Source organism: Trypanosoma brucei, chromosome 4, assembly GCF_000002445.2.
Source record: "Trypanosoma brucei brucei TREU927 chromosome 4, complete sequence".
NCBI lineage: Eukaryota > Euglenozoa > Kinetoplastea > Trypanosomatida > Trypanosomatidae > Trypanosoma > Trypanosoma brucei.
Genome location: NC_007277.1, coordinates 1,478,987 through 1,506,052, shown reverse-complemented (window position 1 = coordinate 1,506,052; position 27,066 = coordinate 1,478,987). Strand labels below are relative to the sequence as shown.

At 42.6% G+C, this 27,066-nt stretch overlaps 5 protein-coding genes and 6 pseudogenes across 5 annotated transcripts, besides 10 other annotated features; 8 read left to right on the top strand and 3 right to left on the bottom strand.

Moving 5' to 3' along the window:
- Positions 1 to 27,066: part of a sequence feature (sequence corresponds to BAC RPCI93-24M18) that runs on past both edges of the window.
- Positions 56 to 1,612, top strand: Tb927.4.5510 (annotated as a pseudogene).
- Positions 1,877 to 1,928: a microsatellite.
- Tb927.4.5500 lies at positions 3,286 to 4,838 on the top strand (annotated as a pseudogene).
- Positions 4,980 to 5,015: a sequence feature (AT_rich).
- Positions 5,072 to 5,092: a sequence feature (AT_rich).
- Positions 5,149 to 5,171: a sequence feature (AT_rich).
- On the top strand, positions 5,485 to 5,802 carry Tb927.4.5490 (annotated as a pseudogene).
- Positions 5,865 to 5,886: a sequence feature (AT_rich).
- On the top strand, positions 6,934 to 7,818 carry Tb927.4.5480 (annotated as a pseudogene).
- Positions 8,097 to 9,670, top strand: Tb927.4.5470 (annotated as a pseudogene).
- Positions 11,726 to 13,240, top strand: Tb927.4.5460 (variant surface glycoprotein (VSG), putative; the record flags this gene model as incomplete). The annotated part of the gene is made up of 1 exon (XM_839598.1): positions 11,726 to 13,240. One exon carries the CDS (start codon positions 11,726 to 11,728, stop codon positions 13,238 to 13,240), a length of 1,515 nt encoding a protein of 504 aa, XP_844691.1.
- Positions 13,491 to 13,525: a microsatellite.
- Positions 14,182 to 14,203: a sequence feature (AT_rich).
- Tb927.4.5450 lies at positions 14,486 to 15,921 on the top strand (annotated as a pseudogene).
- Positions 16,159 to 16,406: a mobile genetic element.
- Positions 16,159 to 16,587: a mobile genetic element.
- Tb927.4.5440 (hypothetical protein) lies at positions 17,164 to 17,907 on the top strand (the record flags this gene model as incomplete). Its single annotated transcript, XM_839597.1, has 1 exon — positions 17,164 to 17,907. One exon carries the CDS (start codon positions 17,164 to 17,166, stop codon positions 17,905 to 17,907), a length of 744 nt encoding a protein of 247 aa, XP_844690.1.
- Tb927.4.5430 (variant surface glycoprotein (VSG, atypical), putative) lies at positions 19,285 to 20,814 on the bottom strand (the record flags this gene model as incomplete). The annotated part of the gene is made up of 1 exon (XM_839596.1): positions 19,285 to 20,814. One exon carries the CDS (start codon positions 20,812 to 20,814, stop codon positions 19,285 to 19,287), a length of 1,530 nt encoding a protein of 509 aa, XP_844689.1.
- On the bottom strand, positions 22,000 to 23,526 carry Tb927.4.5420 (variant surface glycoprotein (VSG, atypical), putative; the record flags this gene model as incomplete). The annotated part of the gene is made up of 1 exon (XM_839595.1): positions 22,000 to 23,526. The coding sequence occupies one exon, from the start codon at positions 23,524 to 23,526 to the stop codon at positions 22,000 to 22,002; it is 1,527 nt and encodes a 508-aa protein (XP_844688.1).
- Positions 24,747 to 26,273, bottom strand: Tb927.4.5410 (variant surface glycoprotein (VSG, atypical), putative; the record flags this gene model as incomplete). Its single annotated transcript, XM_839594.1, has 1 exon — positions 24,747 to 26,273. The coding sequence occupies one exon, from the start codon at positions 26,271 to 26,273 to the stop codon at positions 24,747 to 24,749; it is 1,527 nt and encodes a 508-aa protein (XP_844687.1).

Genomic DNA, 27,066 nt, shown 5'->3' with positions numbered 1-27,066 from the left:
ATAACAACATAAAGAGTACTTCTCTCTATTTCAAAACACTACACAAGCTGCTAATATGCTTTGGCAGTGCGCATTCCTCATAGCATTGGCAAGCAGCCTGCCTGGCCCAGCGGAACAAGCACAAGCAACGATCACGGCACTAAACCGCAAGGAGTTCGACGCGCTTTGCGAAACTGAAGGTTTGCTGCGTAAACTTTACAATGCAGACTAACCGACGGGCCGACTAGCGAAAATAACGACCGTACACGCGTCGGCACAAGAAACCGTTCAACGTTTTTTTGCCATAATAAACGGAACAGACGCAGGATATAAAGAGATAAAGGACGCCGAATGGAAGAAAGACCACCCTAGGGCCGACGATGTGAACCGACGTAGCAAGCTCGAAGCACTGTTGAGACCGATTCTAAACACAAACGGGACGATTCAATCCGACTACGCAGCGAGGAAAGCGGCACGCCAGACAGCTCTCGAAACTAGCCGACAAAACACGTTCAAGGCATTTTACCTGAAAACAGATGACGCCGCCAAAACGGCGGCAATAGTAAGCCGGCAAGCGAGCAATGGAGATTACGGTGGAACCTTTCCTAGCGTAAGCAGCTACGAAGCGCTCTGCAATACAATAGGAGCCAACAACGCCTGCGCCGCCGGGGCTCTCGTCTGCATATGCGGAGAAGCGACAGGAACGAGGACAGACAAATCATGCGCACACGAAACCATGGACCTAAGCAGAGAAAGCAACCTAAACAGCGCTCCCAACGCCGCGAGGCGGCTCAAAACAATTCTAGCAAAGTGTCCGCCAACTCAGAATCGGAAAACAATCACACACCGAAAAATACAAAGCGCCGCAGCAAAAACTGCCAACCTTATAGGTAACAACATTTACGGACTGGGAGCCGCAACAAACAACGCGGCGCCAGATTCAACAGCCTGGATTCTTGGCGGAGCCAATGGGCAAGCGACCGCAGCGGCAAAATGCGACGGCAGTTCAGTGGACCCGGCGGCCGTCGCGGCCCACGGAATATGCGTCAACTACAAGACTGCGGACGACAAAACTAACATCATCCCGTGGCTACAACATGTGACGACCGCCGGCGCCAACCTTGCAGAACTAGCAGAAGAAAGTGGCATGGCAACAGCTACAGCCGCCCTTAAAAACCTTAGGACAACAACTCGAAGCGGCCTATACGCTCAACAAACACTTGCAGCCGACAACAGTGCCACGGACAGCACCACCGACACCGGCGGCCACCCATACTCAGTGCACAAACCCGACAAACAAAACAGCAGAGGGATGTGCGAGTGTCGGATGTGATTTTGACGCTGAAAAGAACGAATGCCAACCTAAAGCAGGAACAGAAAACACAGCAACAGGAACAGGAGATAAGAAAGACGGAAAAGCTGCAACTGGCTGTGCAAAACATGGAACTGATAAGAGCTCTTGTGAGGCTGACAAAACAGGCGACAAACAAAATTGCTGATTTAGAAAGGGCGACGATGGTGAAGATGAGCAAGAAACTTTAAAGTGCAAAAATGGTAGTTTCCTGTGAATAAAAAATTTGCTTTGAGTATTGCTTTAATGAGTTTCGTAGCATTCTATCATTTTATAATTTAAGAATTTTTGCTCAATTTTATGAAATTTATGATATTAATTAAACTTATTATTTTCAGAGAATTTGTCATATTTCGCAAAAATATAATATATTTCAACACTTTTTATAAAACTTGTAAATTGTTGAAAAATTCAAAAACATAAAATTTTGATAAAAGGAATATGAAAGTAGCTTAAAAGTGCAAAGTATTATGGTGATATGGTATACTCAATGGGTACTACACAAATTTTTTTATTTTGTTTAATTCATGAATCTCAGTTAGGTTTATGATAGTATTAGTAATAATAGTAAAAATAACAGTAATAATAATGATACTAAGAGAGTTTTGTGAGTGTGTATACACTAATATTATAATAAGGATGATGTTGAGGACGAAAGGGGCAGAGACGAAAAAGCACTTAAAACACTGGTGAAGATGTAATGGGAGTGTATGAGTTGGAAAGAGTATGGAGAAGCGACCAGGTATATTATTAGATAAAATGCAGAGAGGGAATGGATTATACGCATTGCGAAGAAAATACGTAATAATAGATCATCATAAGAAAGAATATGGTGGCAGAAATCATCAAGTGGCACAGCGTAGTAAATGGACCAAATGTAGTTACTATCTTTTACGTAACAGAAGCAGAAGGAGACGCTTCTGCCTAAACCCCCAGTAAAGACCGGCGACAAAGGAATGAGAATGCGCGCATATGAGCCAAAGGAGGATATCTATGAAGCGGGCTCAATCAGCGGTGATACTCCTGGAACCCCTAGTGACGCACTGAGAAGACGCTAACCTCTTTCAAGAGCGAATGATCAATATAATTGCTTTTACTGACGAAGGGGTAAAGGCAAAGTTTATAAAGCAAAAGTATCTGAAAACAAGTTTCTGGACCCAATTTATGCAGCCTAAACGACGGAGAAATACAGCGACACAGTCTGTATGGCGTAAGTGGATGAGCGAATACTTTCAGCAGAAGAGGAAAAAACGGTACCTGTTTACTTCGAGTCAAACCTAACCCTTAAAATTAACAGAGGATAAGCGATAGTGATAGAAACAAGTAATAGATGCTTTGGATATAGATATAGATATAGATATAAATATAGATATAGATATAGATATAGATATAAATATAGATATAGATATAGAATAACTTTCGTGTAATTAAGATTGATATTTAGTCACTTAAGCTGCTCGCACGTCTACATCAACACTGCAACGGAGAATATGGGCAAAATCATCTTATCTCCTTATATATTACATAAAGAAGCAATAGAAACGCAAAATCTATTGAGGTCAGTTCTCCATTAATGAAATTTTTGGTGCTGGACGCTGATAATATATGACACAAAACCAACAACCAGTACGACTGCTTCAACAAAAGCGCTCGTAATCCAGCTGTTCTGCATGGTAAAGGCTAAGCTGACCGAAGTCAATTTGGTGAACCTTTTTCGGGCCTATTTAAATTTAACTGAGCGCCAACGAAACAGTGGGCTAACCGTTAAATGCTTTCCAGCCTATTTTTCTGGCACCTGGCGGTGGCCCCTGTACTATACCCTTACGTATGCTAAGTCGAGAGGCCACACCAGAGATTCAAAATAAATACTTTCTCTTTTTCAGTGCACGAGAACTCAACGACCAGCATGCACATGTTACACCCCCGTCTCTCTTAAAGTAAAGTTAGACCATCGCATGAACTTTCTTCTGGCACTTTCACTGGTGTTTGCCTCAAGCAGTGTTCACTGCAACGACGGTGACCCACTACTAGCTACTGCGGTTAACATCGTCTGCAAGTTGACAACTGGCCTCAAAGCAACCCCGGCCAGATTCACAGCTATTGTGTCAACAGCGGACGCCAAAATCGCATCTATCGGACGGCAGGTTCTCAAAGCGCGCCTGTACAAGATTCTAACCAACAAGAAAGGAGGAGCAGCAAAACTGGAAACAAAAGCCAGGAAATCTCGAACAAGACTGGTAACCGCAGCAACAAAAGCAGCGGACGCCGGCCTAGCGGCTGGGCGCATGGACGAAGCGATAATGCTGATGTTTCATGCCAAAGGCGCCACGGACAGATTTCTGTCACAAAGTAGCTCAAGCGACCAAACGGCAGCCGCAACGGATCTACCTAGCTGCTTTCCTGGCAGTAGCAAGCTGGCGGACATTGCAACTTTTGAAGCCGAAGGCAAATTAGCGACGGCAATAACACCTCAAACGTTGCTTACGGCAATACAGAAGGTAGAAACGGCAACCGTGAAAGACAGGAACAACAAAATTGGTGGAGTGGACCCAGTACCAACCCGTAACAAGAACTGTGTCATAACGAAAGGCAACGGCACCACGCATCACCTAGTAACGAGTGGTAGCGGAACTGTCAAGCTAGGGGACGGCCTATGGGCGGTGGGCGGCGCAGCAACAGACCACAACATATGGCCGACCACGGTAATAAGTGCAACGCACAGACCGACACTTCACACCGTGATAGTTGAAGCTGACTATCAAGCAATTGTAAGCGCTGAGGCAGTGATTACGGATAGCACTGGATCCAAAATAGCTGAGAGTGAGGAATTCCAGCAAGCCTCATCAGAAGCAAATGGCGGAAAAACCATCGAGCAGCCAGACGTCAAGCTCAAAGCCATGTTCAAAACCGACTCACCGGCCAACTTTCAAAAAGAATTCTGGAATCCATTCTATACAACACAAATTCTTTCAAAGTCCTATTGGGCAGATCCATCTAAACCAGAAAACCTTGGAGACAAGACAGACACCACTGAACTAGAGAAAGCAATGGATTTCTATTTAACAGTAACGGTGGCCACTATAGCTTCCAAAAACAAAGAAATATCAGACCTAAAAAGAAAGCCAGTACTGCGGCAAATAAACCAGAAGACGTTTGTAATAAAATCACAGACACTGAGGCAAAAGTATGTAACACTACAGAAAATTGCCATTTTGTGGAGAGCAATGATAAGGGGGAAAAGTGCACACTGAAAAAGGAAATAAAAGAAAAGCTAGAAAAAGATAACCAAGAAACTGGAGGGGCAAGTACCGGTGCAGATTGAAGTAAACTTGACACAAAGCCAAAGTGCGAAAAAGTCAATAAACCAGGGAAGCCAGCTACTTGTGACTGGAGAGAGGGAAAAGATAATGAAGATGACAAGGAAGCGGAGAAATGCCGAAATGGTAGTTTTCTAGCAAGCAAACAATTTGCAATGATTGTTTCTGCTTGTGCGGCATTGTTGTTTTAATTTTTCCCCTGTACCTAAAGAAATTTACTGTTTGATATATTTTAACACCTAAATTTACCTGACAAACTGAGCTGTGTTTGTAAAAATTCTGATTCTGTCAAAAATATTTTCTGACAGCAAAAAAAATATTTCCTGTTCCCGTTAAATTTTTTTAGACTTTTTAATTAATTTTTTAAACTTTGGATTCTTCGACGTTTTTGAGTTTTTTGATAATTTTCTTAAATCTTTCGCCGTTTTTTAAAAAATTTTTTTTTGTCTTTTTAAACCTCTCTTCAAATAGGAAACGACAGAAAAGGAGGGTTATGGTTAGTATTTTTAATTTATTATTTTTATGTGATGCAGCGGGTCTTGTTTTTTGTGTATACCCTAACCATTATTTATCCATAAAATATCTTTGCTTAAATTTTCCGACTCAGCCTTGCTGGCTATTTGTTACGATTCTACTTTTACACTTTTGTGAATTTCAGCTCTTCATTTTGCGCTGACCGCGGCTTTTTTTAACGCTGGAACGTGACAGTTTCGCTGCTCAATACGATTTGCTTTTAAATGGGAAATAAATAACAAATAATATTTGTGGGGTAGCCGATTATCAAAACAGCAATTAACCCTCAGTGGCAGAATCATTTGTTGCTGGACAATGTCTAAACCCACTCAGATACCAGAGGTGTGTTTTAACCCCAAAGCCGATGATGGCAAAAAGTGCACGTCGAGTGAGGAAGGAAAAAAAAGCAGCAGAAAAAGCAGGAGAAAATAATGGGAAAACTGACTGCAAGAAACATGACAGTAAGAAGAATTGCGAAAAAGAAAATGAAGGACTGGCAGTCAACGCACCACGTAATGTGGATGGATAGATTATGTTGATGGTACTGGCAAACTTCCCAACCCGGAGTGCCGCTCTTCCAGTTTTCTTGTCAATAAGCAATTGGCTCTAAGTATGGGTTCTACTTTTGTCAGTTTAATATAATTCTAATGATTTTTGTTCACATTTATTAATTTTATGAAATTTTGCTATTTTGTAAGCATTTGTTAAAATTTTTAAAAATATAATGACATCTGATATCTTTTAACATTTTTTGATATAAATCTGCAAATTTTAAAAAGTGTGTGTAAAAGTGGATTACAGGTGCAAGATATTAGAGTAATGGGGTATAACAAATGCGTACTCATATATAAATTTCTAATTTGGTTCATTTTTTGCATTGTGGATATTAATTAGGGCATTAATACAGTGATAATAATAATAATGATAGGAGTTCGTTGTTAGCGTGTGGAACTATTTTTATAATGAAAGTAGTGGGGAAGATCAAATTAACTGCCATGGTGGAAAATATAAAAAAATGGAAAGGGTTGAAATGGTAGTTAGTGAGCAACCGGATAATGGAAAGTTAGAGGAGTATTAGTAGAGGAAGATCAAAAGTCAAAGACAGAGAGATATAGATAACAAAAATAGAATGTTATCAATTTTAAACAAAAACATTACGAGTGGCTTCATCATTATACACAAGGACGTGGTGGAGGAGACAATCATTGAGAGACAGAGTTTCATGTCCAAAGCATATGGAGCCGCTACGTTATCCACAGCAGTGATATAAGTAGTTCATAAAGTCGCTCTGATGGAAACATTATGACGAAAACAGATGGTGTGAAGTTTCAGCAAACGAAACTAGAAAAATACTTAGTATAGCGAACCAAGTAGCGCACCTAGATGAGAAATTTCTCTTGGAAATGCATAGAGAAGGACTGTGTACGCACGAACTACACTGTATGGGGTTGAGGCTACATTCTAAAACAGAAATTGTCGATGTGTGCTCAAAGATACGTTTCATAACCTAACCATACATCATTTAATATCTAAATCACAAAAATATAAAGGCAGTATCAATATATGTAAACACGTTAGTGTCCAACTAATTTATTTTCACAGCTTTTTATCCATTTTTCAAAATTCTCTATATTTTCAAAGCTAAATTACGTCCAAAAATTTGGACTCTTGAAAGTTTTACTGCTTCGATTGTTGTCATTAGATTTCCTTTTTCTAAGCTTAAAATCTCTTTAATATTATACAGAGGTAAATATAAAAGAAAAAGAATCCTAAGAAACTAACAGTTTTTGTGGCTATAGTTCAAAACTCATGAAACTCAAGTATGGTGTAGACTGATATTGAGTGCTAAACCAAGAAATGTTGAAATTATTACAATTGAGATGAGAGGTTTGTATAGTCATGTCAAAAGGTCTAGCTGGGTTATAGAGTTTTTTTGAAAAGTATAATTCAAGTAATGAAGATATTGTAATAACTGTAGATGGCTCTGCTGTTATAATATCCGTCGGTGATAAGTATGATAATGCTGTGAAACATTTTATACAAAATACTGCAGAAAATAAACAGAACTTTCGTTAGGAGGTTACTTACAAGGAGCATGTGCAGAGATGTTTTTGTTTTTTTAATGTTTGTCACAGAGAGACAAGAAGATAAAAATTACGTCTTTTTCTTAAAATACCTTCTAGTGGAAGACCTTATCTTAGTTGCTGTGGTTTGTTAGCAAGAGTTTGGGCACTCAAGAAATTTGAATATACATTTGGCAAGTTATTGAAAGGAAGTGAGGAGTGGCGGTCAGGACAAAGTATTTGCAAACTTTTACTAATATGGAGTGCGATCCAGGAAGAAGCTGGTTGACAGAGATTTGTTTTGAGAAGAGGAATGATTGGGTTGGATTATGATGAGAGAATCTTTACTCAAAATAGTGGTGATATTGGAGAGGTCCCATTCATTTTTTTTCTGTATAGCCCACCGCATGGGAAGTGAAGGGAAAATGATTATTAAATGTCTTAGTTTGTACAAGAAGTTGGAGAGTAAACAATTTGGCACAATATATTTGTGAAAAATTCAAACTTATACAATGGATGAAAAAATTTAATTTTTTGAGATTTGTGGTGATGCGTTTAAAGAAGGGTATCTTTTTAAAGCCGAGAATTTGTGAAACACAAGTCGAGCGCAGAATACAACTCCACAATAAGTGCCAGAAAGTACCGGAAACAAACCAGAAAAACAACAACCCCAACAAATTAAAGAATATCCTAGCGCACCACCGACGACGAAGAGACTCCGTTCAATTGTTGATTAAATCAGATCTATAACAGCCGCAAGTCATTATCAGTAAAATTTTGGTATTACATAATTATGTACAAAAACGTTTTTTTCCAGTAGGTTTCTGTCTTTTTCTAATATACTTAGTTGCTTACGGTCCACACCACCCCGTGCGTGCTTACACTTGCGTACTAGCAGTGCTAGCTTACTTAACTTATGCTATCCGGCCAGCGAGCAGCGCAGCGGACGACAACGCTCAAGCCCATGGAATCATGTGTCGGTTACAGGCCATGGCGTCAGCACAGCAAGCCCCGGCGTCGATCACAGCAGACAAAGGCAATTCGCTGCAAGCGATTCTTGAACTCAATTTAAAAACAAGCGACGACAACTGGCTGGCGCTGTTCGATACAAAACTAGCAAAAGAGCAAGGCGAAAAAATGCCGGCAGTGTACGAATCGTCTTCGTATGGCAAAGACTGGGGAGACAAGTGGCAAGACTGGTGGTCGGCAGCCAAGAGGGCGGCAGACGCAAAGACTGGGACAGAAGAGCACAGCAAATACAAAAAAATACCGGATGAGCAACAAAGACGCTTTCTTCATTCGATCATAGAACAAAACGCCGCCAAATTAGAGGAACTGCAGCATCAATACAATCTGGTAAAAACAGAGGAGACAACCACCCTGCCAGCAAAGATACAAAAGGAACTCAACGCCGCCCTATACGGGGGCGATGGAACAAGCACAAAAGTCGACACAAAAAACACACTGGATGGGGCCGCAGGCTGGACGACAACATGTGCAGCGGCCAAAACAGGCCGATCGATAATCGGCGACTTTCTCTGCCTCTGCAACGGCGCCGACACAGGCGCCAGCGAATGCCCGGCCGGCTACACGCAACAGAACTGGGAAGTCAGCATCACGAATCCGGACACCCACTGGACAACCCTCAAGGCAACATGTCCGCAACAAGCGAAGCCGAAGCTTACCGCAAACGCTTTTACAGGCGCGATACATAGCTTCGAGTCGACTCTAGGCAGAAAAACGTCAGCGAGCTAGACACTGGTTTACCTCGGAGGCCTAAACGTCGCAACCTGCGACGGCCAGTCCTTAAAACTGTGTGTAAGCTATGACAATTTTTTTGCAAAGACCACCGGAAAAGGGATTTCAGGCATCCCATGGATCCAGCGACTTTACACAGCAGCATAAGATTTAGAATCCCAAGCAAGGAAAATCGAAACCGCTAACCGAATTGCGCAGCAAATAGCACTCACAGAAAAACAAACCGACTTTTTTTACAGTCTGGCGATGGCAGCCGCCTTGCCTGCACAAACGCCCGTGGCAGGAACTGCTGTACAAGCACCGAAAGGCAAAGACACAAATATCAACGGCAAGAGCTGCCCCAAAAAGAACAATACCCTAGCAGAGTGTCCGAAAACACACTGCGAATATGACAAAACCCAAAAGGAATGCAAACCTAAAGAGACAGGAAAAGAAAACACAGCAGTAGGAACAAGAGATGCAGAACACGCAGCTGATAAACCTGTGTGTGCAACACACCAAATATGTCTAATTGTGAAGCTGACAAAACAGGCGAAAAACAAAATTGCGCATGGAGGAAGGGTAAAGATGGTGAAGATGATAAGGATACAGAAAAGGAAAAGTGCCGAAATAGCGGTTTTCTTGTCAATAAGAAATTTGGTCTGAGTATGGCTGCTGCTTTTATGAGTTTGGTAGAATTTTACCTCTAACTATTTTTGCTTCATTTTGTAAAATTTATGGAGTTTTTTCTAGAGAATTTGTAAAAAATATATATATATTTCAGCTTTTGGTATTAATGTTGTATATGACTGCTAAGTTATAAGGTGATAAGGTGTTAAAAGTGGGTGATATTCTCATTAGGTTTATTTTGTTTATTTTATGTATATTAAGAGCAATTTAGGGTTACAATGATAACAGTAATGATATTAATGATGGCATTGTGCTGTTATTGTGCATATTTACTAATATAATAATAATAATAGGAGTGTGTTGTGAGTGTGTATATACGAATATTATAATAATGCTGGTAGTGTAGGCTAAATGACACTCTATAAGATGCACTTGAAACAACGTCCCATGGTGTAATGGCAGTAAGGTGGTGATACAGTGAGGAAGAAAGTGTAATATTATTAGGTGAAACGCCGAAATACAAAAAGGGATATGATGAAGGAGATAGAATATGTACAGTTACATGCACAAAAATGATGATGAGCATCATCATACACAACGAGATTAAGGAGCGACAGAGTGGAATTTATACATGCCATAAGGAGCGGTGATGTTATCCCAAGGTGTGTGAAAGAAAACGGAAGACAAGGAAAGAAAAAACTAAATAAAAAGACAGTAGACATGAGAGTCCAGAACTAAGAAGATAATACATGAGAATAAACCTATGATGGTCCTCATTTCACACAGAAGTGGATAGATGTTGCTGCAAAAATTGTGTTGAATGGAAAGTTAAGCTGATGACAGATCCTAATGTACGGTTGTGAAGAAAAATCAATAAATGGAAAAGGAGAAAGAGAATAGGTAAGTGTCAGGTAAATTTGAAGAAATGTTTTCATCAGATATACTAGTACACAATAAAATTTGTGGAAAACAATATAATTCTATCGTAAAGAAGAATGTTGAAACCAGTAATTATAATCGATTACCGTTTAAAAACAAAAAAGTAGAATAAAGACGCGGAGACTGATTAAATTAGCACATGTATGAATCTTCTGGAAAGGGTTGTGAAGTAGATATAGTTGGTATAAAAACTACACTATTTCCATGCTGGAACAGGTCAAAAATTAAACTGCATAAAATGATTGTGCGCTAAATATTAAGTTCAAAAATTAACCCCATTTAATAACTAGAATAAAGGTTCCGAAGAAGCCAAGGTAGTTGTAAAATTGACTATAATGCCACTTGCACAATCAGCCTCGAAACAGTCGTTGTTCGAAGGAATCCTAGCCTAGACCGCGGACGGGGACTATGCGCAGACGTCACATCGTAAATGAATTGGAAAGTAACAAGCCAAATTTACAGGAAAATAAAGTACAGTAGAAACCATAAGATTTTAATAACCAAGTTTATATATAAGAATCAGGTTTTATAGCAGAAAAGAATTAGACTTAGCAATAGAAGCAATAGATATAGATGCGGAGTGAAACACATTGCAATGGAAAGTAGAAAAATTGCTATTAAACTGCGTGTTTTTAACAGAATTCTCAACTATGGAGACACCCTCAACGTAGCTCTCAAATCGTAAAGACTGAATTCTTGAGTAAAGGAAATAGGTGACCGAGGAAAGGAAGGTTAAACAGAATCAGAGAAAATTTGAAACAACTGGGGATCAAAGATTAACAAAATTTTCTATCGAAAATTTCTTCTTTGAAAGCAAGGCAATTGCAGTAGCTAGTAAAGTTAGACAAAAAACATACAAATTTCTACGACAATACACGAACCTGAAATCAAAGATGACAATCAAAAGTCAAAGGTGCACAAGGCAGGTAGAGGTCAGTTTTCCCGACAATAGATTGAGTCAGATATTCAAGATACAGTATCCAGGAAGCGACACACTCAGCCAGCAAACAAGACCTGAAGAAGCGGCTCCACGAACATATCAGGTGCCTCCAAAAAGCGTTGGATGTCTGCCTTACATTTTGGTTCACAGTGGAAATCTGTTTTTTTTTACGGAAAATGCGGCGAAAACATCGACACTTGCACTAAATTCATAGTTCATTTATTAATTCATTTACCATCCAGGTGAAGGTTAACTGATGACCGGCAGAAAAGGCTCAAGAAGCTCGGAGCAGCTGTTGGCCGTTGCAGCACTACTAACGCTAGTGTACGCCACAAAGTCAGCATCAACAGCGGCCATAACCGATGCTGACACCGGCCCGGCACAAATAACAAACGTCTGCAAGGAGGAGTTTTATTTGTCTGAGCTGCGAAAAGAAATCGCTGCAGGAATCACCAGGCGACGAAGACAGAGACAGGACCTACTGAAGCTAGAGAGGAAGTATAGGCTGGCTGCAACCATGGCAACTCAACCCAACGACAGGTGCCTTTACTCCGCTTTAGCAGCCAAACTTGAGCAAAAAGCGGAGTCGGTACAACAGCAGGCCGATAAGGCCGACGATACAGCAACGACAGCAATGGGGCTAATCGACGAACATGTAGGAAAGCTCAAGTACGCACAGAAACTACTGAAAACAAAAGCAGCCGTAGATGCCACCGGCTACAGCCGAGCAGGAGACAGTAGCAACATTTACCTAGAGTTAACTCGGGAGACAATCGGCAACGGACGCTGCACAGCAATTGACAGCTGGGGAAAATTCAGCAGCGCACACACAGCGATCGACGCGGCAAAGTTAACAGAAATTAAGATTACGCCAGACACAGATCTAGCAACAAAAATATTCAAAGACAAAATAACTATTACCGGCTTCAACGGCTGCACAGCATCCGCAGTAGCAAAAACAAGAACGTTCTCGAGTGTACTAAGCACCTGCACCGTTTCCGGCAGCGAAGCTGTAACCTATGCGCGTAACAGCGCAGACTACTCTTACAGCACAAGCACAGCAGCGTTCTACAAAAATCATGACCCTGACCAAGGTTGCGAAGATGCGACTGCAGCTGGCGAGGAGGGAGCAACGGCAGACATCAAACTCCGTTATGCAGTATGCCTAGCCGTCAAAACTATACAAACAGACGGGGGCAAGGTGCCACCCTTAAGTGGCAAAGCACTAAAAGGCGACAAACTAGTAACAAATATACTAAGAAACTGCCTACCCGCATACCAAGCAGTAAGTAAGCCGTGGGACTCAGTCGAAGCAAAGGATTTAAACGATTTTATCGAATCAGCATATGGTGCAGACGACGGCAAATTCAAAGAGATTTTCGATACCCCACTAGATTCACGACAGATAACCGTCAAACTGAATGACAAAAGCGAAGACAAAGCACTAACTGCACTAGCAACAGCTAGCGAACGCAACGCAGCGACTAGCCATAGCGGTGGTCAGCGGAACAAAAAAGAAATTGAAACATCAAAGAAACAACCAGCCGGTGCACCAGTTGCTTCCAAAGAATCAGAAGAAATATGCAAGGACAAGGCACAAAAGGAGTGCAAAGAGGAAGATAGGTGCGTATTCAAGGAAGAAAAGTGCAAAGTTAAAGTAACCACAACAACAGGGAAAGATGGGAAAACAAACACCACAGGGAGCAATTCGTTTGTCATTAACAAGGCCCCTCTTTTGCTTGCATTCTCCCTCGCATTATTAAATTTCTAAAGATTATGCTCAATTTTATGAAAATTATGAAACTTTCTATTGTGAGAGAATTTGATAAGATTTGATATATTATAACTCTTTTCGATTAAAATTTGTAAACTGTTCAAACATTCAAATATTTTGAAAACGTAAAAATTTAGCAAATTTTATATGAAAGCGACTTACCGGTGTAAAGCAGTAGAGTGATAGGGTATGAAAAATTATTGATATTCTCATTTAGTTTATTTGTTTATTTTATTAATATTGTTTTATGATGATGGTAATAATAACAATAATAATAAGAATGTGTTGTGAGTGTGCGTATACTAATATTATTCTAAGAGTCGTGGTGAAGACCAAATTGATGAACAAAACACAAGCACTTACAGAAATGACAAGGACGAAATGAGAGTAAGTAAGTTAGTATGAGAGTGTGTGAGGGCACGAGTAATACTATTATTAAAGGGAAGCAGAAACATAGAGAGGAAAAAGGAGATCGAATGTACGCAGCTTAAGACACAGATATGATAATAGTCATTATCATACACAAGAAGGCGATGAAGGGGTATCATGTATAAACCAGAATGCAGTGTACAAGGAAAATGGACCCTCCACCTTATCTTAAGTGAAAGGAGTAGAAATAAAAGTAAAAAATGGAACGAAAATAACAGTATGTAATGACAGAATATGCGACAACGCAGCGGACCACAAAAGGAAATGATGCGTCATTATGAGAAGTAGTAGCTCGTTATGACCCTATAGTACTCAAAAATGAAGATATAATACTGTAAAAATGGTAATAGAGACGGTGGTTTTTTTTTCTTGATGGAGGGACCCTACGTTAGAAACTAAGGTCATGTGACAATACTGATTAATAGAATAAATAAAATTTATTTGGGATAAGAAGTGGTTAAATTCCAAAAAGGAGTTGAAATGGAGGATTTTTGAAATTATCCTTTTAGTTATATAAAAAATAATATATTTCAAACATGGACCTATATGCATGATAGGTTGTAACTGGCCGCAACGAAAAATAAGGCGTAGTCAGGGCCGACGGACAACAGAAAACCGAAAAATCCGAACACGACATAACGGTTTAGAGGCTGTCTGCGGCAAAGGAGAAGCGCAGCCGATGCACAAAGACCATAGTGGTCAGCCGAGAAATGCTATAGTTAAAAAACCAACATAAGTAGCAACTTAAAATCGACCTAGCCATTTCCCAACAAAGATCCCTAAACAAAGCAAAGCACAAGTAATTAAACGAAAATGCAGCGGACCGGAATTTGCCTCGTCTTTGTCATAATGGCAATAGCAGATTTCAGTGTCTCAACAACGGGGGACGCAGCCCAAGACAAACTTCAGACAGCATGCCAGGAGGCGGTATTCGCCGCAGCAGTGGCACATACCTACGAAGCAAGAGCAGTTGAGGCGGAAAGTGCTTATCGGCAAATCGACAAACAGGCACTAATTTGGAACTTAGAGGCACAAACAGAAATAAAACACGAAAGAAGCGCCTTACTAGCAGCACTTTCTGCATCAGCGACGGCAGTCGCCGCGGAAACAGAGAAAAAAGGAAAGGAAAAAGCCGCTAAGCTCAGACAGGCGGCGCAGGCGTTCGCACAGCGAGCGGAGGCTTTGCAAACAGCGTATAAAATGGCTACACCAACTTACGCAGCAAACAGCAACCCTTTCACAGCTCCAGCGAACACCGGCTACACGATAACGAATGGCGCAACCAACGAACGATAAAGTACGTGCGACGAAGAAGCCTGAAAAGTCAGCACTGTAAAACCCAAGCCAAAAACGTTTGCGACGACGGCTCTGAAAAAACTGAGAATGAAAAAAGTAAGTGACCTTCACAAACTGCTAAAAACGGCATCCGTCAGAGTAACAGCAGCTGGCAACAACTGTGCAACAAACGATTCGCCAGCAGCTACGGTGGCGTCATGCACCGGCAACATAGGAGGCGGCAATACGTTTAAACTGACTGAGCAAGACAAGCCCCAGCCAACCGAGACCAGCATCTTCACAGACGACGACCGCCAAAAGGGGTGCGCCCAAAAGCTTACAGCCACCGCCGACAAAAAAGACGCAACAAAAAATTTTCCAAACACGATCTGCATGGCGGACCTGGAAGCGACACGGACGCTGCCCAAACTAGCCGACATCAATCCAGGAGCACTGGCAGCGGACGCCAGCGTATTAGCAGCAATCCGTAACGCCAATACGGCGTTCAGTAACATCAAAGACTTCAGCGATGGCACGTAAAACAGCGAGTTAGTCGAATACATAACAAAGGCCTACAGTGAAACCCATGAAAAATTTACAGACGAGTTTATCACAAAGATGAACAAGCAACCTTTAAAGTATAGAGCTTCTAAAAAGATGGCAACCAGAACCCTTGAGGAATTAGCAACAAAAAAAGAAGCAGGAACAGCAATCAGTTTTTATCATGCACAGCAACAAAGAAAGAGAACAGAAGAAGATTTAACTAAGGAAAAAAAAGCAACAGACAAAAAAGGAGAAAAGAAAGGCAGAAATAGTAAAGCCAAAGTTGTAAATTGCACCAGTCATGCCAATCACGATGCGTGCTCAAAGGGACAGAATTGTAAATGAGAAAATAATGCTTGCAAAAATTCAATTTTCTTTGTAAATAAAATTTTGCTATAATCGCTGCTGATTTTGTGGGATTTCTATTTTAAGGAATTTTGCTCTATTTCACAAAATTTGCCATTAACAGAGAGTTATCTATATTTGGTAAAATATGATATATTTGAAAAGCATTTAATTAAAATGCATAAACTACAGAAATTATTTAGAATTTTACGTATAACATTTTGTTATGAAAGTGGCACATTTTTTCAAAATAATGGGCAAATAGAGTATGAAAATGAATCATCTTATTAAACTGTCATAAATATGTTAACTAGTAATAGTACCCCTAGAGATGCCGGCCACCTCAACGTGGTGCCAGGGTCAAGTACCCCGTATCATCGGGGGAAGCCAAGAGCCAGCAGCGTTCTTCTCATGGGGAACACTGCTGTGCTCCGGCTACGGCATCATACAGCACAGGGATCAGCAGCGTCTTGCTGGGACACCGTTTTTCATTTGTCGGTCCCTGGGCACGTGCCAGCGTGCCATCAGCAGTATCATCCGCACTAAGATGCTGCTGTCCGGTGATGTGGAAGAGAATCCCGGCCCGTCGTTGTGCGGGATGCAGTGGAACTGCGCCGGGCTAACTCAAGGAAAGAGATTAGCACTCCACAAAACCCTTGTTGATGAGCGGATCGCCTTTTGTCTGTTGAGCGAGACAAGAATGACGCCTGGAGAGGCGGCTTGCTTTAGCGTTGCTGGCTACCAACATCACGAAATGAAGCAGCTGACAAGGCAGCTGAGCAGGGAAACGCAAAGCCGTAGTTGTATCCCGCGTGGATCACTGACATAGCGACGGGTGTGTGGTGACAGGTCTGGAATGCGATGTACAAGGCCTTCAAGAAGGGCCGCATGCAGCGTACGCATCGGAGTGCGCTACTCGACTACGTTCGGGCCGCACCGAAGCACACAAGGCTGGAGCGTCTGGGCGAGTCGGTGCTGGCGCAGTTCGGAACAGGCACCTCGAAGCATTTCGGACGGCTCCACAGGGCGCTCACACGCAAGACGGACCAGCTTGGATGCATACGGTGCGACACACAGGAACCACGCAGCGACACAGCAGAAGAGCGCCCGGAGGCGGAGTCAGCAGCGGACAATGCGAACGCACCAGATCCTGGGATAGCAACCAGGCTGATCGACCCGATCATTTGCTCATTGTGCAACGTGGTTTGCGCGCGGCAACAGGCTGGCGTGGTGCACCTACTGAAGATTCATGGTCTGGAGAGGGATTGTGCATTAGCTCTGACCAACAAAGCTAAGCGTGCGGCGCAGACGCATAAGAATGGGTACAGATGTCACATGTGTGCGATGTCTTTGAGCGGCGTGGGCTGCTCGTGAAGCATATGGCACAGCAACTTTCAGATATAGTGGCAGCCGTGGAGGAGCGTCCGAAAAGGGCTAGGGAGGATTATGGGGCCGATGATGGCAAAGCGTTCAAGTGCCGCTGGTGCGCAATTAAGTACACTGTATACGCGTGGCTGCAGAAGCACACGGAAAAGCAGTTAACGCGCGGCGCTATGAAGCCACAAGACGTGTCCGGTAGTGATGGCGAGGCAGAGCAGGAGGAGCAGGATAAAAGGGAATTTGTATGCTACAGGTGCCAACGCGTCCTCAAAAGCAAGACATGGCCCACCAGGCACAAGTACGAACCAACCTCGAACACGAACTCTGAAGACTCGGACGTGGCGAAGCAGTCAGTTACAGTGGCGTGTTCCATTTGTAGAAAGCAGTATCATTACAGATGGTTACCGCAACGCATACCGACCAAGCACCTGGGTCACGACGAGTCATTGCGTCCTCAGCCACGCGTGAAGCCGAAGCGAAAGGTAGTGAGAGCAGAGGCTCAGGCACAGAGTGAGGTGAGTGAGTCATTGGAGTCAGCAGGAAGGGACAATGGGGAAAGACCGCCTAAGCGTCTTCGGGTAGTCCGCCACACAGAAGGCAAAGAGGGAATGGACAATGTGTGCGGTGGAAACAGCAGTGTGTACAAGCAGTGGTGCTCACTGGTTTGGCATACGCGCACGCCACGACAGTGAAACGAAAACTAAAGGACGGCACGGTAGCGGTGACACCTCTCCTGAAAAGATCACTCCAGTGCCCATACTGCCCAATGAATTGCACACTAAAGAAGTTCCTGACGATGCACATACAGGCGAAGCAGGGCCAACTGAGGAAGGAGAATGAGCATTACTTGCTGAAGGTTGAGTGTAACGAGGCTGCGGCGCACCTCTTTGAATGCCCAAGCTTGCAAGTGCTAAAGGGAAAAGCATGGTCTAGAAACCCTGAAGAACGGGGAAGTGTTCTTCAGCACACAACTAGCCAGCTTCCTGAAGGAGCTCTTCAAGCTAGAGAGACCATCTCCCCCCCCCCAATCTTAGAGAAAAAATCTGGGCCCACTTGAGCCGTGAAGAGGCACCGATCGCCAACGGAGTTGGATTCCACTGACCACCACTCTGCGGCAGCGAAGTCTTTAGGGGTTGGCACTGCAAGAGCCATGCGTAAACGTACCCGTGAAGCTAAATCTACAGAATACTCAATCAGTTTCAAGGTATCATTGGATCAAGTGAAGATGAAATTGCGGTTGCGCTAAACATCCCCTGCTAATTTGCAGAGCCACAGGGGCAGTAGCTAGTCTACCGCAGCACGAGCAGGATAAATGTACAATGAAAAAAACTGCGCATATTTCATTACCTTTTCTCTCCATCTACCTGTGTTTCTGCTTTTGTTTTAATAATATCCTCCTCGTCCTCTTCCTCTCCCACTCACTTGCTAACTCCCACTGTGCCCTTGGCATCAGCTTAACTGCTTCTATTTTGTCTCCAGTCGTTCTGCACCACCACTCTTACCATAATGTTAGTATGTGCACTTATATGGCACACACACTATTACTATACTGCTATTAATATCATAACCTTAAACTACTCTTAATATCTATTACAAAAAAATAAACCAAAATGGCAAGTTTTCATAATCACACTCATTTTTCACACCCCTATCACTTTACCACGTTATACCCACAAGTCAAAAACATTTGAAAACATTTAAACATTTTCACATCTTCAAAGGTAAACATAAATTTCTTCGAATAAACCATAATAGCAAAAATATTCTAAATAGCAACCATTTTCGACATTCCACCAACATATCACTTTACATTCAAACATCAAATTTGTACAACAACAAAAAAGATCTCTCAAAATTTCCACATGTTTGCAAAAAGCGTTGAAATACAAACGCACATTTAAGAATTGTATAAAATATTTCCAAGATGAATGTAAATTTATCCAAGATAATTCAACAAAGATACGGTTTCGTATAATAAGATCTTTCCATAAAAATGCATATTCCACTACATTAAGATATTTCCAGAAAAAAATTAATGTTTGCTACAATAAAGTATTTCCAATAAGTTTTTATGCTAGAAGCAAAAATGCCATGAACAGAGAAATATTCATCGAAGCAGAAATGCCAACTGCGCCGTCACAAGCTCCCTCATCCCATGTACAGTCTTCTTTACAATCTTCTTGCTGTATTGTTTTGCAATTTCCTCCTTGTCGTGTGATCATCCACTGGAGTGCTTTAGGCCATTTCCGCATTTGAGTTCCGTTCGGTTTCTCCGGGTCTTTCTTTTCATCCAATTTGCACTCCTCTTGGCCCTCACCTCCGCAGACCGGGCCGTTGATTTCACTCTCGTTTGTCCTTGGTTGTTTTGCCTGTGCTGCCGCTCTTTGACCTTTTAGATAGATGAGCACCTTGTGCGCGTTTTCGTTTTTAGCTGCATCAAGAAATGTCTCAGTTACGAATCCTGAGCCAGTGTGGTACGTCACGTTCTTCGTCCACAGAATTTTTATGAAGTCATTGGTAAATGTCACCTCATCCCCTCCGTAAAGGCTCTTAAGCTGGTTTTCGATTTCGCCGTCGCTAGGTGCTTTACCGGTTGCTGCATGAACGAAGCTTTTGAACGCCATTTGGACTGTGCTCGTGTTTGCTAACATGGCAGGCGTCAAATTGGATATGGTTATTATCTGAGGATCAGGTTTGTTTATGTAGTTGCATATTTTGTTGATCAGTAGGTCGTTATCCTTTTCTGATTTCCTTTCGGCGTTGTGCAGAAGAGCGCAATTTGTACTTGCATTGTCACCCGCGAATATCTTAATGGCTTTGACTTCACTGTTGTCGTCACTTTCTTTTGTCGATGCTGTGAATTTAGCATAATAGCCAATGCTTATCACAGCCTTGCAGCCTTCGGCTTGTACTTCCGTTTTTGCTGGTGGCGCTGTTCCTTCTACTTCGGCTAAGTGATTTAACGCTAGCGGTCTTAGCCTGCTGCTGTCTAACAGTTTGAGGTGAGTCGCTGTCCTTAAATTTACGGCAATTGATTCTGGATGGTTGGCATCACTGCCTTGTCGCCCGCAATCCCCTTCGTCGCTTAACGTCGGTGTTTCCTTGTGTGAACATGATGAGATGACGCCTTGTCGGTTAGTGACTTGTCCCGCTCCTGACTGTCCCTTTACACGCATAGCTTGCAATGTTCGTGTCAGCGCTGATCTCCTTTGCAGGTAGGTAGCGGCCAAGACTGCTGCTTTGTATTTCCCGTTTTGCAGCTGCTTTGCTTTTGCCGCCGCAGTGGACATGTACGTGGCAAGGGCATATGTCGCGGCACGCTTGTCTGTTTGGTTTGTGCTGGCTGCAAGGAGATTCCATGCCTCTGCATAAATTTGCATGTCGGATATTTCGCGCTCCGGCTCTTCTGCCGCCGCTACGATGTGATCTGCCAGATGGGCTGTATACTTGGCCTCTGTACAGAGGTTTGTTACTTTGTCCGAAGACGGTTCCGTTACTGTTTGCGCCATGCCGCACCTCATCAGCGTCATGAATAACACGGGCACGGCTGCTGCAACAGCTTTGTGCAACACTTCTTTGGTAGTGCGTTGAACTTGCATCGGCTCCTTTCCCTCCGTGTAATGTGTTTCGTTGCCTTTGTGCCTTTATCTTCGTTGTTGATGATGATTGGAACTTGGCTTTTTATTTATAGGTATGTCATAGATGAAATTTGTGGTTCCGCAATAGAGAGCGGTTGTCCCAATAATAACTTAAACAGTTTGCACAAAAATATTTTTAACGGCAACCCCTTGAGGGAATGCAGTAACTGGGGAGCCTTAATCATGTTTTCGATCTTCGATACACCGATAAATCAATTCAGGTGTGCTTTTTCCAAACCTCAGCGTTATTAGCGACCTGACTATCAGTGGGGTCATCACTCCCGGCATGCACCCGACTATTGCAATCTCTTGCCAACTGGGTGTGGCGTACCTGCGCACTTCTCCAACCAACCTTCCACTTATCATGTTGTGAATCTGCTCAAACAATGCAGTGGGAATTTCCCTCATCCCATAACTCTTCCGAAACTTTCTTCCCACGTAAGCTCCGCAGCATTTGATCGTTTCTGGAAACACATGTATATCAGAAGCTTCGGCAGCAACTCCTTCCCGTGCACAATCATGCCTAACACAACACCTCTGCAGCCCTTCAGTACTTTATACATATCTCTTCCTCCCTTGGAAGACCTTGTTATTCAAATGTACCAACATCCTAATCGTCACTCCAACCACTCTTACCATTACTTTTATAACCTTGACTAACATCCATACGATACACCAAATAAACCGAAACAGAAAATTTCAGAATAGCACTCATTTCTCATTCGTAAACCGTTACCATACTACATTATACTCCCCGGCCACAACACCGGAGAAGATTTGCATATATTTACATTTTCAAAGGTAAACATAAAATTAATTGAATAAACCATAATAGTAAAAATCCTAATGGCACCCACTTTTGACACTCCATCAACATATCACTTTACATTCAAACATCAAATTTGTACAACAACAAAAAAGATCTCTCAAAATTTCCACATGTTTGCAAAAAGCGTTGAAATACAAACGCACATTTAAGAATTGTATAAAATATTTCCAAGATGAATGTAAATTTATCCAAGATAATTCAACAAAGATACGGTTTCGTATAATAAGATCTTTCCATAAAAATGCATATTCCACTACATTAAGATATTTCCAGAAAAAAATTAATGTTTGCTACAATAAAGTATTTCCAATAAGTTTTTATGCTAGAAGCAAAAATGCCATGAACAGAGAAATATTCATCGAAGCAGAAATGCCAACTGCGCCGTCACAAGCTCCCTCATCCCATGTACAGTCTTCTTTACAATCTTCTTGCTGTATTGTTTTGCAATTTCCTCCTTGTCGTGTGATCATCCACTGGAGTGCTTTAGGCCATTTCCGCATTTGAGTTCCGTTCGGTTTCTCCGGGTCTTTCTTTTCATCCAATTTGCACTCCTCTTGGCCCTCACCTCCGCAGACCGGGCCGTTGATTTCACTCTCGTCCGTTTGTGTCTGTTTTGACTCCTCTGCTGGTCTTTGATCTTCCAGATAGATTAGAGCCCTCTGTGCGTTTTTGTTTCTAACCGCATCAAGGAGCGTCTCAGTTTTGAATCCTGCGCCCGTGTGGTATGTCACGTTCTTCGTCCACAGAATTTTTACGAAGTCTCTGGTGAAGTTTTGCTTGTCCCCACCGTAAAGGCTCTTAAGTTGCAACTCGATTTCGCCGTCGCTAGGTGCTTTACCGGTTGCTGCATGAACGAAGCTTTTGAACGCCATTTGGACTGTGCTCGTGTTTGCTAACATGGCAGGCGTCAAACTGGATATGGTTATAATCTGCGGGTCGAGTATTGTTATGTAGGTGCATATTTTGTTGATCAGTAGATCATTGTCCTTTTCTGATTTCATAGATTCTTTCTGTACGACAGCGCAGTTTTTCTCCGCATCGTCACCCTCAAATATCTTAATCGGCTCTACTATGATTTTGCTGTCTTCTCCTGTGGTTGATGCTTCGAATTTAACATAATGGTCACCTCCCAACAAGCCCCCGCACCTCTCGACTAATGCTTCTCTGCTTGCTGGCCACTTCGTTTCTTTTATCTCAACTAGATGGGTTAACCCCCGAGGTCTTAGTGCACTGCTATTTAGCAATTTTATGTGCGTCGCTGCCTTCAAGTTCACAGCAATACCTTCTGGTTGGTTGCTGTCATTGGTTCGGTGCGCGCAACTACTGTCGCCGCTTAATGTTGGTGTTGCTTCACCAGGGCATATTCCTATGCCGTTGGCCTCTTTGCTTATTCCAACTATTGTCTTTCCCCGGATTCTCATCGTTAGCAACGTACGCGTTAGCGCCGACCTCCTGTGTAGCAACTTCGCAGTTGCCACTGCTGCTTTGTATTTCCCAGCGTGTGCCCGCCTTGCTGTTTCCGCCGCGGTGGACATGTACGTAGCAAGGGCATATGTCGCGGCACGCTTGTCTGTTTGGTTTGTGCTGGCGGCAAGGAGATTCCATGCCTCTGAATAAATTTGCATGTCGGATATTTCGCGCTCCTGCCTCTCTGCTACCGCTACGATTCGACTCGCCAAATATTCCGTATACTTGGCCTCTGTACAGAGGTTTGTTACTTTGTCCGAAGACGGTTCCGTTACTGTTTGCGCCATGCCGCACCTCATCAGCGTCATGAATAATACTGGAACAGTTGCTGCCACTGTCGCGTGGCACATTCCTTTGGTATCGGGTCGACTTTCCATTAGTTCCTCCAGCTTTTTCCACGTTGCTGCGTTGCCTTGGTGTCCTTGACTTCCCTGTTGATAAAAATTGGACTTTATGTTGTTACCAGTAAGCAATACATGAAATAGTAGGGTAACATAGAAAAGATAGTTGTCTCAATAACTTCAACAAATTTCAGCAAGATATTTCTAAGGAATTACCAACAAAACCTCCAATGCCAGCGGCACCGTTTGATCCCTTTTCCATATCCGAGGGGCCGACAAATATATGCACCACTACTGTTGTCACACCTCGATGATGAACAATAACTCCTTTGTATCCATTGTTGGGGTTGTTACTCACGGCAAATGCATCCGGCCATTACTGCTCTCTCACCAATTGGGCGAGACGTGCACGCGTGCTTCTACAACGAACCTTCCACTCATCAAACTGTATATCCGCCAAACAATTCAGCGGGGGCTTCCCTCATCCTATTGCTTCTCCTAAACTTTATTCTAATGGAAGTTGTGAAACATTTGACCGCTTCAGGAAATATATAATCACAAGTATGAGCAGCAACCCCTTCCCGAGTAAAATCATACCTGATACTCCCTTAGAGATCTATATCATTTCCATGCATGCCACAACACCTCTGCAGCCCTTCACTGCCTTGTCTATCTCTCTTCCTCCTTTGGAAGACCTTGTTATTCAAATATACCAACATCCTAATCCTCACCCCAACCACTCTTACCATTACTTTTATAACCTTGACTAACATCCATACGATACACCAAATAAACCGAAACAGAAAATTTCAGAATAGCACTCATTTCTCATTCGTAAACCGTTACCATACTACATTATACTCCCCGGCCACAACACTAGAGAAGATTTGCATATATTTACATTTTCAAAGGTAAACATAAAATTAATTGAATAAACCATAATAGTAAAAATCCTAATGGCACCCACTTTTGACACTCCATCAACATATCACTTTACATTCAAACATCAAATTTGTACAACAACAAAAAAGATCTCTCAAAATTTCCACATGTTTGCAAAAAGCGTTGAAATACAAACGCACATTTAAGAATTGTATAAAATATTTCCAAGATGAATGTAAATTTATCCAAGATAATTCAACAAAGATACGGTTTCGTATAATAAGATCTTTCCATAAAAATGCATATTCCACTACATTAAGATATTTCCAGAAAAAAATTAATGTTTGCTACAATAAAGTATTTCCAATAAGTTTTTATGCTAGAAGCAAAAATGCCATGAACAGAGAAATATTCATCGAAGCAGAAATGCCAACTGCGCCGTCACAAGCTCCCTCATCCCATGTACAGTCTTCTTTACAATCTTCTTGCTGTATTGTTTTGCAATTTCCTCCTTGTCGTGTGATCATCCACTGGAGTGCTTTAGGCCATTTCCGCATTTGAGTTCCGTTCGGTTTCTCCGGGTCTTTCTTTTCATCCAATTTGCACTCCTCTTGGCCCTCACCTCCGCAGACCGGGCCGTTGATTTCACTCTCGTCCGTTTGTGTCTGTTTTGACTCCTCTGCTGGTCTTTGATCTTCCAGATAGATTAGAGCCCTCTGTGCGTTTTTGTTTCTAACCGCATCAAGGAGCGTCTCAGTTTTGAATCCTGCGCCCGTGTGGTATGTCACGTTCTTCGTCCACAGAATTTTTACGAAGTCTCTGGTGAAGTTTTGCTTGTCCCCACCGTAAAGGCTCTTAAGTTGCAACTCGATTTCGCCGTCGCTAGGTGCTTTACCGGTTGCTGCATGAACGAAGCTTTTGAACGCCATTTGGACTGTGCTCGTGTTTGCTAACATGGCAGGCGTCAAACTGGATATGGTTATAATCTGCGGGTCGAGTATTGTTATGTAGGTGCATATTTTGTTGATCAGTAGATCATTGTCCTTTTCTGATTTCATAGATTCTTTCTGTACGACAGCGCAGTTTTTCTCCGCATCGTCACCCTCAAATATCTTAATCGGCTCTACTATGATTTTGCTGTCTTCTCCTGTGGTTGATGCTTCGAATTTAACATAATGGTCACCTCCCAACAAGCCCCCGCACCTCTCGACTAATGCTTCTCTGCTTGCTGGCCACTTCGTTTCTTTTATCTCAACTAGATGGGTTAACCCCCGAGGTCTTAGTGCACTGCTATTTAGCAATTTTATGTGCGTCGCTGCCTTCAAGTTCACAGCAATACCTTCTGGTTGGTTGCTGTCATTGGTTCGGTGCGCGCAACTACTGTCGCCGCTTAATGTTGGTGTTGCTTCACCAGGGCATATTCCTATGCCGTTGGCCTCTTTGCTTATTCCAACTATTGTCTTTCCCCGGATTCTCATCGTTAGCAACGTACGCGTTAGCGCCGACCTCCTGTGTAGCAACTTCGCAGTTGCCACTGCTGCTTTGTATTTTCCAGCGTGTGCCCGCCTTGCTGTTTCCGCCGCGGTGGACATGTACGTAGCAAGGGCATATGTCGCGGCACGCTTGTCTGTTTGGTTTGTGCTGGCGGCAAGGAGATTCCATGCCTCTGAATAAATTTGCATGTCGGATATTTCGCGCTCCTGCCTCTCTGCTACCGCTACGATTCGACTCGCCAAATATTCCGTATACTTGGCCTCTGTACAGAGGTTTGTTACTTTGTCCGAAGACGGTTCCGTTACTGTTTGCGCCATGCCGCACCTCATCAGCGTCATGAATAATACTGGAACAGTTGCTGCCACTGTCGCGTGGCACATTCCTTTGGTATCGGGTCGACTTTCCATTAGTTCCTCCAGCTTTTTCCACGTTGCTGCGTTGCCTTGGTGTCCTTGACTTCCCTGTTGATAAAAATTGGACTTTATGTTGTTACCAGTAAGCAATACATGAAATAGTAGGGTAACATAGAAAAGATAGTTGTCTCAATAACTTCAACAAATTTCAGCAAGATATTTCTAAGGAATTACCAACAAAACCTCCAATGCCAGCGGCACCGTTTGATCCCTTTTCCATATCCGAGGGGCCGACAAATATATGCACCACTACTGTTGTCACACCTCGATGATGAACAATAACTCCTTTGTATCCATTGTTGGGGTTGTTACTCACGGCAAATGCATCCGGCCATTACTGCTCTCTCACCAATTGGGCGAGACGTGCACGCGTGCTTCTACAACGAACCTTCCACTCATCAAACTGTATATCCGCCAAACAATTCAGCGGGGGCTTCCCTCATCCTATTGCTTCTCCTAAACTTTATTCTAATGGAAGTTGTGAAACATTTGACCGCTTCAGGAAATATATAATCACAAGTATGAGCAGCAACCCCTTCCCGAGTAAAATCATACCTGATACTCCCTTAGAGATCTATATCATTTCCATGCATGCCACAACACCTCTGCAGCCCTTCACTGCCTTGTCTATCTCTCTTCCTCCTTTGGAAGACCTTGTTATTCAAATATACCAACATCCTAATCCTCACCCCAACCACTCTTACCATTACTTTTATAACCTTGACTAACATCCATACGATACACCAAATAAACCGAAACAGAAAATTTCAGAATAGCACTCATTTCT